This window comes from Mus caroli, chromosome 3 (genome assembly GCF_900094665.2).
Source record: "Mus caroli chromosome 3, CAROLI_EIJ_v1.1, whole genome shotgun sequence".
In the NCBI taxonomy this organism is placed as follows: domain Eukaryota; kingdom Metazoa; phylum Chordata; class Mammalia; order Rodentia; family Muridae; genus Mus; species Mus caroli.
The window spans coordinates 14,363,938-14,377,150 of NC_034572.1; the positions used below are offsets into that span (position 1 = coordinate 14,363,938).

Consider the following 13,213-nt stretch of genomic DNA (forward strand, 5'->3'; position numbering starts at 1 on the left):
TCAGGTTCTTTTTCTCTCACAGTGAGCACGTTTTTGTCTCTGTTTCCCTCACGTGCTGCTTTTTTGAGGTTTGGCTGTTTCCCTTCACACCTAAATATTGCTATCATTCCCAGCCTTCATCACCATCATTCACAGCTATCTCGGCCTAGTTAGCATTCATATTTCCACTGAGCCTTTGCCTTTCAGGTAAAAAAATGATACGTGGCCCACCCGCTGAGGTGCCACTATGATGTCCAAGTGTGTGGTGGAGAGATGAGAGAAAGAGAAGTGGAATGCTTTGAGCACTGCAGAGAGAGATGGGTGGTGAGAAGCAGCATGATGGGAGAGTAGCTTGTACCCCCACCCGGGGCCATGGTGAAGTCCTGGCCCTGCTGCCACTGAGGATTATATCTGGGTCTGTGGCCCTGCAGCAGCAACAGTCTGTGTTGATGTCCATGGATATCCCTGGTCTGGGCTGCTCCCGGGGACCAGGCTGATGTCCAAGGGCTGAGCAGAACTGGCCTAGTCTCTCACTGGCTGCGGCACTCAGGAGAGCTGGTCCCCCACCTCTCGCAGCACAGTAGAGTTGGCCCTAAGGGTATGAGGACAGGAGAGCTGGCTCCTTGCCCTCTCCATCAGTGCCCTGCACCTCTCCCTGGGAGTACAGTAGAGCTGATCCTATTAGCAGGGGATCAAGTGAGCTGGCCCTGAGGGCATGAGAGGGGAAATGGCCTTGGCCCTTGGGTGAGCTAGCCAGGACACTGCTGGATAGCTGATCTGGTGGAGTGGGTGCATGGGGAAGAGTTGCTGACCAACTGAGCTACCACCCAGGCCTACTCCAACTACATCTACTTGTCTATGAACTGCAGTGCATAAAGGCAGAGATCCAAAGATACAGAACCTCCATGGCAGAGGGCAACAACTGAATATCCAAGAGGAGTCCCAGTGAGGTTCTAGTGCTGACAGGGTATCAGAAACCAGAAGCCTCAAACCAGACCAGTGAATCATTACAATGAACTTTTGCAAGTAAAGATGTTGGGATGAAAGGGTACACTGCGATACACTGCAGCTTCCAGAGATTTCCAGAGCTTTCCAGAGCTTTCCAGAGAGGAAGGGAGTACTGTTTAAGTATTAATCTGTATATTCAAAGCATAAAAGACCACAAGGTGAGGGAATAATCCCACCAGAAACTCAAAAAAACAGACCCTGAGCTCAGGGTAGAGTGCCGGTGGTTTGGGATGATATAGCGGGCATAAGGGATTAGTGCCTACAGGACAGCATACTCAAACATAAGTGGTGGACAGAGACACTGGAAAGGGGAAAGACTTTCACTAAAAATTAAAAATAAAAACCTTCAAAACAACAACGGATGACAATTTCAACACGGAGAAAAACATGGAGATTTAAACCCACAGATCCGAGAAATTAAAAATCCCAAGTAAAATAATGAAAATACATCAAAATCTGTAATACATAGATCAATCATTTCCTGGAAAACATCATAGATAAAGTCACAAAAAACATTATCAGGATGGCATTTACTCATTATCAGTGTGTAAAAGGGGTTGCCATGGAAACCTGATAGCCTGAAGTCAGTCTCCAGAATATATGGGAGAAGGAGAAAACCCAATCTTGAAAGCTGTCCTCTGACCTCCACAAATGAACCCTCTCTGTCTCTGTCTCTGTCTCACACACAAGAGTGTGCGCGCACACACACACACACACACACACACACACACACACGTACAGAAGCATAAAAAATGCTCAAAACAAGTCCACCACTTTATTAGAAATCACCTAAGTTGGCAGCCTGATATGGTAGCTTACTCCTGTATCCCCAGCACACTGAGGCTGAGATAGACAGATTGCCCAGGCAAGCATGATTTACATAGTAATTTCTAAGCCAGCCTGGACTATAAGAGTGAGACCTTATCTGAAAAAACAAAACAAACAAAAAACAACAAAAGCCATAAGCCACTAGACAAACAGCAGCAATATTTTTTAAGTATAGGGAAACAATAACAAACCTATACTGCAAATGTTAATTAAAAGAAAGTTCCTCAGGCAGGAAAATAAAAAAGATGTTGGTACAAATCTCAGTCTATGTTTAAGAATAAAGAATACTAGAAAGGGGAAAGATAACAATAAATATAAACGACAGCTGAACTTGAATATGGTGGCTCATACCTCCAACTCTTAGCTCTGGGAAAAGTGAACAAGGGAGGTTACTAGTTGAAGGCAAGGCCTGGCACAGTGGCACATGCCTTGAAGGCAAAGGAAGGCAGATCTTTGTGAGCTCAAGGCCAGCCTGGTCTACAAGGTTACGGTCCAGGCCAGCCAGGGATAAATGAGACCCTGTCTCCAAACAAAACCAAAGTTGGAGACAAGCTTGGACTACAGGGCAACAGCACTCCAATTCCTATTCCTCCCTCACCGCAAATCCTCCAAACTTTCAAGAGGCATAATAACTGAAACTGGGTGTGGTAACACAAGCCTGTAATCCCAGCATCAGAAAGACAGAGGCAGGCAGGTCTCAAGTGAGGGTCAGCGTAGACAGAAACAAACTGAAAAAACAACCATATTTTACATTTTTAAATATATTTTAGAGCTAACTAAATGCTTTAGCTAGGTGCTTGCTTAGAATGTATGGGGTTCTAGTTCAATCCTGAGTATCACACACACAGACTGAAAGAACACATTGTTTAAAGCAGTATGTAGCATGTATGCCTTAGAAACAAAGACGAAGTATGATATATGATGAAAATAACACAATGATGGGAGAAAAGGGAATACAAGACACACAGGTAGAAGCTAATGCTGACAAGGAAGCCATGAACCAGTTTTCCTATTTAATATCAATGCCTAAGGTGAAGACGAATGATGTCTATATGGTCCATTAAGATGTAGCACATTGTTGTGTGATTCTCACATCATATATAAATAAGGCATATGATCAGGTTAAACATGGACAAGTAAATTGAAAATGCATATTATAAAACTGGGAGTGACCACTGAACTAAATAAAGTTCTGAAGTTATGCTATGAAAGGGCAACTACTAAAATGTGCACGTGCTTGCCACCCTGGTTAGACCTTTGGCCCACTGGCCTCTAAGCTTCACTGGTTCCAGCCTTCTCTTCCAACTCCCTTTCTACTCAGGCCTATCATCCCACCATTTATCAACTCCTGCCATGATCCTATTCTAAGTACCTTACAGCCATTCTGCCCAACTTACCTGGCCAAGTACCAACCCTGGATAAATCCAGCTATTAGGCTATCAGAGCCTATAGCAGGCCTGAAGTGGGAAGAAAAGTAGTTTAATAATCCAGCCACAGGACCATACTAATCCAGTACTACTGCACTAAGCAGCTCTCAACATTGATGAGCAATTTTACCCTCCCCCACAGTAAACAGCTTATTCTAATTTCTATACTTAGGAAATTCTCCTCAAAAAAATTACCTACTCCAGCCAGCTGTGACGGCATCACACCTGTAATCCCAAACTAAGAAAGGTGAGACAGACGGGTTTCATAGAGCAGGAGGGGTTGAGCCAGCTTGTACCCCCATTCTGAAGTCGGTGCTCTTTCAGGAAAGTCTGCCTAAACTAATTGTGGGGAGAGTAGACCCATCCCTAGGCCTCTGTTCAGTTGCTTCACCACATGTTCTCATCTCCTGAACTCATGAACTAAGCTGCTCTTGGTATGCCTTCCCCATGAACTACTCAAAAGAAACCTTTCCTCCCTTACGTTGTTTCTGTCTGTTATTTGATCAAAACAACTTATCTCATGTGACCCAGGCCGGCCTTTAATTCCCAACTCTCCTGCCTCCACCTTTGATGTGCAAAGTTTACCAACACAGACCCATCTCTTATAGACATATGGAGCATACCTCTGTATAAAGACAACGTGTGGTGACCCCGTGTACCCATCATTCAGCATCAGGCACTGGACAATCTGGTTTCACCTCTCTCCTGTCATAACTGATCTACTTCACTACATCTCTAAGAAATTTAGTTTTTTTGTTGTTGTTTTGGGTCTTGAGATGTTCTCATGTTATATACCTGGCCAGCTTGGAACTAACCTGCCCCTGCCTCCCACATGCTGGGATTAAAGGTGTGTGACACCATGCTCAGGAAGAAATTAGCTTTTAATTATCTTAAGAAAATCCTACAAATGACTTTTTTAAAAAGTAACAACCTTTTCTTCAAGTCTCAACACATTTTTATTGCCTAGTTACTAATGCCACAATAGCAAGGTGTTTTGTTTTGCTTTGACTGAGTCTCACTATATATCTCTAACTGGCCTAGAACTCACTATGGAGACCATGCTGGTCTCAAACTCAAGAGATGCCCAACTCTGCCTTTTTTAGGAGTCAGGATTAAAGGTCTGTGCCACTACACATGAGAACATTAACACCACACATTAAAACATTAATTTTTTTAATTTGACTTTTACATTATTCAATTTGTGTGCATGCCCCTGCACCAGAACAGACTGCCTGGAAGTCATGAGACAACTAGCAGAGGTTTGCTCTCTCCTTCCAACATGTAGGTTCTAGACATCAATTCAGGACATCAGGCTCGGTCGGTCACAAGCACTTTTACCAGCCACTGAGATATCTTATTAGCTGCAAAAACTTTACATTTTTAAAAACTGTTTTCTCTTACATACAAGGGTATTTTGCTTATATGTATACCTGTGTACTATAAACTAAGGTACTCTGTAAGAATAGTCTGAGCTCTTAACTGCTGAATCTAACTAGCCTTCATAATGACTTTTTAATGTCATTTACCATATGCTGCACATTCTCTTCCAGTCACTTAAAAGTTGTTTATGATGAATTCATTTAAACCAGGATATAAGTCAGGTCTACAAATAACATTTGACTGATTCATCTCTTAAATAAAATGTATAAGGTAACTATCTGTAACGGGAGGCTCTGAGGTTAAAGTCCTGATCTCCAATTGGTTCTTGATTTGTCAGTAAAGAAGGCCAGGGGCCAATTACTGGGTGGAAAGTACAGGTAGGACTTCTAGGTTCCAGGAGGAAAAGATGCAAGGAAGAGGAGTTTTTCTGCCATGCTTTGGAGGAAGAAGAACACAACAATTATGTAAGGCCTCAAGGAGAGCTAGGGTCTGCAGCCTCTGCTGCAGGCAGGTGGCCAAGGATATCTGGCAGGGCCAGGTGGGACTAGCCACTAAGTTTAGGGCAGGTTTGGAAAGATGGAGATAATAAATTGGTAAGGGCACACTTATCCAGGCAGGAAATATCTGCGCCCACCAATTATGTCAAGAAGGTAATTTTAAAGGAATTAACTGTGTGTGTGTGTGTGTGTGTGTGTGTGTGTTTTATCCGAAGAGAGGATTCAAGAGTCTCAGGAGTGGGTTGGTAGTGCGGTCGCCTCCTGAAACCACAGGCGGGTAGTACAAAAGGGAAGCCAGGAGGGGCTAGTAGCTCGGGCAACCCCGGCAAAGGCGATAGGTTTTTAAAAGCACACAGAACTATCATCACCCTCTTCCCAGCTGCCTGTCCTCTTTGTATTACTTACCACCGAAGGCACCACGTTTTATGTCACTCAGAAACTCCTCCATTCTGGATCTGTCTGTCTTGTTGCTCTTTAACATGTTTCCCTAGCCTCCATGTTTCCTGTAATTCCTTTTGAATTGTCAGCTTTTATCTGCATATTTTCTCTTTCCTTATCTGTCCTCCTTACCTTAAAGTGTCGTGCCCATCAACTAGTAAATGGATAAACAAAAACGAAACAGTGTATGTCTACGCAATGATTCCATTGTTCTCAGACATGAAAGGAACATAGCGCTGAGACTTGTTGAATATAGGTATCTGTTCCAACACAATATAAACAAAAGAAATGCCACCAAGTCACACATTATATGACCGTATCTACATAAAAACTCTTTAGGCATTTTTGCAGACTAGCAAATGCACCGATCGGTGTTGCCTACATAATGGGGATGGCACTGAGGAGTAAGAGGTGACCAATACAGTCTGGTGATATCTGGGTGATAAAAACTTCTAAAGAAAGATGTGGTAATGCCCTCCTAGAGCATTATAATCCCAACACTTCAGAGGTTAAACCAACAGGATCTCAAGTTCCAGGTAGATTACATAAAAAGACTATGTCTCAAACAATATAACAAAATAAAAAATGTTCTAAAATTGACTACAATGATGGCTATACCACTCTCTGTGAATAAAGCCACTCCAGAGTATATTTTAAATGCATGACCTTTACGATGGCATAAAAGTTAAATCTGAAAAAGCTGTTATAAGTCAGATGAGGCAGTGTACATCTGTAACCCCAGTACTTGGGAGGCTGGGCCATGATGACTACTACAAGTCTAGTCTGGGACTACATAGTGAGTTCTAGGTGAGCAGGTGATACAAAGTAAGATGTCTTATTCTCCTCCCCAACAAAGAAAGCTATTATGAAATTTAAAAAATATATGTATCTTTTGGGTGAGCTCAGTATAACATGTGCTTAACATCCATGACACCTGATTTTTAACCTCTTGTACTAAAGAGTAATCTTCAGAACTCAAGAATTCTCTTAATTGATGACCTAGAGAACATTAGAAGGTTTGCCAAATATGCATAAAGTCCTGGGTTTGAGCCCCAGCTACACACACTACACATTCAACATACACAGGGGGGTTTCGGGATGAAAATAGTAATAGGCTGGGTGTGACGATGAATGTATACCTGCAGTCAAAAGATGACTTGTGCCCAAGAGCTGAAAGAACAGCCCAACCAACACAACAACACATCCCATGTCAAAAAGAAAACCAAACAAGCCGGGCAGTGGTGGCGCACGCCTTTAATCCCAGCACTTGGGCGGCAGAGGCAGGTGGATTTTTGAGTTTGAAGCCAGCTTGGGCTACAGAGTGAGTTCCAGGACAGCCAGGGCTACACAGAGAAACCCTGTCTCAAATCACCCCCGCCCCACAAAAAAGAAAACCAAACAAACAACAGATCACCATGTTAACTGGAAATACCAAGGGTCAGAACATGTTATTACTATATGTGTCATGGTTACCATTTACATTAAAGAACAAAATCAACATGTTGCTATTTGTGTGGAAGAACTACATATATGCCATGGTTTCCATGTTTTTTACATGCCAGAATACAGACTGTATGATCTAATGTTTTAGTCTTTTACCATGTTATCAAAGATCTTGGAAAATTTGTATTTGCATTATTAAAACCACAACACAAAGTATTAAAAGCAACTTACAAGCAAAGCTGAGTGAACGACAGGAGGGTTTGGATGGTCCATAAATAAAATAAGGCCAGGCAAACATCCCTGATCCTGGACGATGGCTCGTCTATTTAATGGATCTGCTGCTAAATCCCGTAGCTGGTTAACTACTGATAAAGCATCAGGTTCTTCATTCATAGTAGAAGAGGATGAATTCATCTTCTATGACATGCACATGAATAAAAGCTTCTTAAATTCTGTAAAAAAAAAAAAAGAGTAGAAGTCAGGTTGACAAATCAGTTCTCGTCTGCCAAGGTAAACGAGGATTCCATTTGTCTATTTACTTACACAGTGCAGACTGGCCTCAGACTCACTATGCTGCTGATGCTGTCCATGTATTCCTCATCCCCCTGCCTCTGATTCTCAAAAGCTTGGATTACAAGCAAGCACCCTCTGTGTCTAGCTCTGGTACCTTTAAGTAACTACATTATAATATCTTTAGAAAGAAGCAGATGAATCTAAATCACACACACAAAAATAAGGACTGGCAATTCTAAAGCTTGTGAAAAATAAAATGAACATAAGCTGAAGGAAGCAATCAAGTTATTTATATATGCAAAAGCACATATGCCATCCTCAATATTCCACTAAATCCCATTTTAGCAATATATATTTTAACACTAAGGTTCCAATAAACACGGTCTTTACGTACAAGCTTGTAACCTTTGCTCCCCTTTTCAAACTGTAACACTGCCAGGACTTTTCCCTCCTAGGACCTTTCTAGGCCTAAAAAAAAAAAAATGCCTCAAGGCAAAGTAGTGAGCTGACAGCTTGGGTTTTCTTACTCATCTGTGGGAAGGGGGTGGGGAGAGACGCACAGCAAACTGAAATCTCCTAAAGCAAAGGAGACCCTTGCCAAGCACTGTGGCCTACCTGCAATGCAAGCTACCTCAGACACTGAGGCAGGAAGGGCTCAAGTTCAAGGCTACCTGGATGACTTACTAAGACCCTGACAAAAAAATGAAAATTTTGTTCAAGGAACAAGCTAAGTGGTAGAGCACTGCCTAGCACATCTTACTTAGTTTCCGAGTTCAATTCCAAAGACGGGGAAGGAAAGCAAGAGAGAGAAAGAAAGAAACAATGAAAAAGGGCTTCTCTCTAATCTGTGCCTCAACCAAGCAATCTGGGAGACCATGGTACAGGCACTTGCTGCCAAAGCTGACAACTAAGTCCCAAACAGAGGAACCAAAACAGAAGAACAAGAGAACCTACCCCACAACTTGTCTCTGACCTCCACCCTCGGCACATGGTGGCATATGCGCACCAATATGTACATAAACCTAGATACAGTAAATGAATGCATGCTAACACACACTCACACACACACACACACACACACACACTCACTACAACAAAAGCAAACGCAGCAAACAGTGGCTTTTTCACAGTGTCCTTCCAGGCTTTGACACTGTAACACTCTGTTTTTATCTGTCATCCTTCAATAACTACTCAATGGAGATCACCCCTTAAATGCTATATATAATCTTCTCCTTCCTTTAGAATGACGTGCAGTCAAAATATCTTAAAGCTTCCAATCCTCAAACCCTACTGATAAGGCCTCAAACTGGGGTCTACCTAGGGAAGAGTCAGAAACTCAACACCAAAACAAGGAGAGTTGTAGGTCAAATGGCACAGCAATGACAACTTTTAAACAACGTAAGAAAAGCAGGCAGGAGTGCTCGGATTTGCTCTCCAAATTACAGATTTAACGTAAAACTTCAAAGCAAGGCTATTCAATGTCAGAAGTTCATTTTATTTTAGTATCTGGATGGCATCAGGTTACAGACGCCCCTTTTTGACTATGCGGCCTGAACCTTTTCAAATAATCAATGTTTTAGCTGCAGATTGCTGAGCTCACATAACCAATTTTTATTTTACCTTACTTTGATTTGTGATACAAGGTCTCAGTGCACAGCCCGAGCCAACCTCCCACTCTGCTAAAGCTCCCTGAGCGCTGAGATTGCATGAGTGCATGACCATGCCTGTCAAAGCAGGAAGACAGCAACTGGCCTGGGGATGAGACCCTAACTTCATTCCCTAGTGCCATAAATGCATACAATAAAAGAAAAACAGGAGGGAGGGGCGCAAGGCAGGACGCTGGGACAAAGACACCCAACATTCTCTACCTGCTTCTGGAGTGACAGGATATCAGGGGGTTACCACTAAAAGGTAGAACTTGGAGATGAAGAGATGGTGAGTGGTTAAAAGCACAAACTGCTCTTGCAGAGGACCCAAGTTCAGCTCTAAACTTCCATGTTTGTTGCTCACAACCATCTGTAACTCCATCTCCAGGGTATCTGATACCCTCTTTTGGCCTCCATGGGCACATATGTAAATACATATAATTAAAAGTTAATCTTTTTTAAAATAGAACCTGAAGCCCAATTTATATACTAAATATTCTTTGTTAACTATCAACTTAAATTAACTATCAAATTGATTAAGAGAAATATTTTCCTTCACAGGCTGGAAAACTAGTTATATGTGATTACTGCAGGAATTTTCTCCACACTTCTCTATTCCAAATTTAGCAGAAATCAAAATAAATGTAGGAAAGGAATTAATGAGAGCAACATACAATATGTATGAAGATGTCATCATGGAATTTATTACTTTGTATGCTAATGTAAAAAATTTATTTATTCTGTATCAAACTAAAACAATAATTTTAGGGCTGAAAAGATAGTTCTCTTGATAAAGTACCTGCTATGCAATGAAAACTGAGTTCGCATTTCCCACACTAATGTGAGACTGGATGCAGTGCTGCATGCGATCCTAGCTGGAGAGAAACACCCAGGTGGATCTCTGGAGGCTCACTGACAGACCCCATCTCAAAGAGTAATCTGGAGGGAGCCTGAGGAAGACCCTTGGCCTCCACAGACATGCACAGACGTGCACCCTATGTGCACACATGCATATACTGACCCTTGTGGAGATGACTGAGTGGGTAGTGCTGACTGAACAAGCACAAGGGCCTGCACTTGAATCCTAAGCCCCAGTATAAAACAACGAAAGCAAGCACTTGGTTTTACACATCTGGTGATCCTGGTGCTGGAGCTACAGAGGCAGGTAGAAGGTAGAGCACAGGTGAGCCAGCTTAGCTCCGCCAGGTTCTGCCTCAAAAAGGAAGGCTGAGTAAGAGATGGAGGAATATACTCAAAGTTGATCTCAAGCCTCCACGGGCATTCATACAGACACATACACCAGTGTGTGCACACACACAACACACATACACACAACAAAGAGGGGCAATATTAAATAACCTGAAATGCTGTCCTGAGCACATTTATAGTAGCTAATGAACCACAAACAAATAAACGGTTAAAACAAACAAACACCACATTAGCACAAACACAAGTGTGCTTGTTCATCTGTTTGCTAGTTGTATTTTCCATCAAAAGCACTCATGTCAAGAAGCGTGGACCTGACAACGTCAAACAATACAATTTCCTTGGGCCTGTCCAAATCAGTAGGTGTTTCTGAAGGCAAGACCCAAGACCTATGCACATCGAATAATTGCTGGTGCAAACAAGAGCCTGAAACTTTACACTGGTGTACAAATGAATGCCTTTGAACACAGCACTGAAAGTGGGGCCAGAGATGGCTGGGCAGTTAGGAATACTGGCTGACCTTCCAGAAGACCGGGCTTCAAGTCCCAGCACCCAGAAAGCAGCTTACAACTCTACCTCCAGTTCCAGGGGATCTGATGCCCCTCTTCTGGCACCAGGCATGTGCACAGACATATATGCAGTCAAAACAGTCATAGATAATATTTTTATTATTATTAAAACACTAAAAACTAAAACTCTCTGAAACACTATCTTTAACTACTGGGAATTAGGATAAGTGAGTCTGGCAGTTTGTTTCAGCTTTATTATCAAGTAACCAAATGGATAAACTGGGAAAACTGGGAGTAGCAGCAGCAAAAAACTAACGGGAAGATCTTCACGACAAATGGAAGAAACTGGGGGTGGGGCTTACACAGACCTCACCAAACTGAATACAAAGAACACAAGGTTCTTTTACTCTAACTAGCCATCAACAGTAAATCAGCACCCCCTCTGTCTTAATTTGCTCTTTTACTTCCAAAGCCCGCACCTGCTGTCAATTACATGATTACAAGACAATTATGAAACAGTTAATACTGATGTCTACTTTAAGAGTTGGGACGGCTAAGTTAAAACTCTCAAGAGACACATTCATTTTCTGACAAGAGAAACATCGTGCAAATGACAAAACTGTGACAAAAGCTTTGTTCTCATTTTTCTGTATCTCAGTCTGAGTAGAGGTCACAGTGCATAGGATGTATGCCTTTACTTTTTCTTCTCCTTACTGAGCTCTGGCTGACCTATGTAGCTGAGATGAGCCTGAAACTAAGAGGGGTCTGCCTGCCAATACCTCCCAAAGCAGGGATTACAGGCACACCATCACGACCCAAACTTGTTTTCTCTTCCTTGGTTCTATGTTGACAAACAGAACCCTTCTCAAACTTTAAGGACACTGCGATCACCTAAGGGACCTTGTCAAAAGTAAGTTCAAGCTCAGTGGGTGTAAGTGGGTCTGGGAATCTGAGATGTCCAACCAACTTCCAGATGAGGAGGATGCCGCCGTCAGGCAAGAAGTCTTGAAGCACGGAGTTAGAGACACGCGAGACATCAGTGTATGGGCAGATGTCGGAAAGGTATTCCTTTTCTTTTAGCTAAGAATCACCACTTAGTTAATAGAACTATTTAGCCCTCACGTGCTGCTGCGGGCACACACTTATCCTAAATCCTTAATGATTAAGCGGGGTTGAAAAGCAACTACCACTATCAAACACCGAGACCCGATCTGGCTTCTCCTTGCAATTAACTGTAACTCTTCTGGAATTGAATTACCGTCTCCAAGCCTCAGTTTCTTCAGGTAACAGTTTTGAGCGGGTAACAGGGTGAAAAAAAAAAAATGCAAGGCAGTAAAATGTCTGGCAAGTACCATGCAAGCACAGAACTAACCCAGTGGGAAACTTCTACTGCAAGCGCTGAGTATCACCAAAGGAGCAGCTAAGTGCACCAATGCCCACCACCTGTGTACACGAGTTTCTCTTGAATGAAGGCCTGCGCGCAGAGGCTCGCAGATTTACAGAAAGAACGCCGAGACATGGACACCCGCTACTCGTAGGGCGGGCTGGCTGGTCAGAAGGAAGCGGAGAGAAGAGCACGTCCGGAGCCGTCCGAGGCAGCCCGCGGGATGCCGGCAGGAGGCGGGCGCAGCGGCCGGCCCGCGCAGCAGCGGCCCCTCGGCCCCACCTCGGCCCCGGCTACGTACCCTCCAGAGCTCCGGGCGTCCGGAGCCTGCCGCAGCATCAGAGCCGCACCCACCACGGCGGACAACGGGCGGCGGAGACCCCGAGCCGCGGCCTGACTCAAAGAACCACAGGGCTGAGTCGCTGGCGGCCGTGGAGCTGCAGGCTCCGCGGTGACCCTGTCACCTCTGCTGGCTTTATTATCCCATTGGCTGAAAATGAAGCAACGTGAGGAAGGACACCCAACCAGAGACGGGATGTTCTCAAACCTAGTAGCTCATTGGTGAACTAGACCGGACCTATGAGGACCCAGAACACTGAATTGGCCCCAAGGGCTCGCCGTCCACAGAGTGCTAAACAAATTTACAGCCATCGCGGCTCCGCGACTACAATTCCCAGGGTTCCCGCGGCAGGAAGGGCTTCTGCTTCTGTGTGCAGACACGCGAACAGAATAGTTTATCTTCAGCAAGTGTTCCAGGTCTGATAAAACAACCTGTAACCCTTCATCCACGTCTGAGTCTTTACCCAGAATCTTCGGACGTTTTCTTGTAGTTTTTACTATGAACGTCGACACTGTCTGGCCTCTCTGGATTTTGTTCGTTTCTTTCCAGTGCCGCTTTCTAGCAAAGCTAGGGATGCGAAGTGCTTTTGTTGGGTTGGCCTAAGTGATTTGACAT

General features: G+C 43.5%; 1 protein-coding gene across 2 annotated transcripts in view; it reads right to left on the reverse strand.

Moving 5' to 3' along the window:
- Armc1 (armadillo repeat containing 1) overlaps window positions 1-12,729 on the reverse strand; it is a 30,259-nt gene extending 17,530 nt beyond the window's left edge. The window contains exons 1-2 of one of the 2 annotated variants that reach the window (XM_021157671.1): window positions 12,560-12,729; window positions 7,232-7,452 (exon numbers count right to left, since the gene is read on the reverse strand). In XM_021157671.1, the coding sequence (XP_021013330.1) occupies window positions 7,232-7,414 (183 nt within the window). In that variant the 5' untranslated portion in view covers window positions 7,415-7,452; window positions 12,560-12,729. Of the gene's footprint in view, window positions 1-7,231; window positions 7,453-12,246; window positions 12,530-12,559 lie in introns of those variants that run through there. The other variant, XM_029475277.1, reaches the window with a different exon arrangement.
- Window positions 12,730-13,213: the final 484 nt, after the last annotated feature.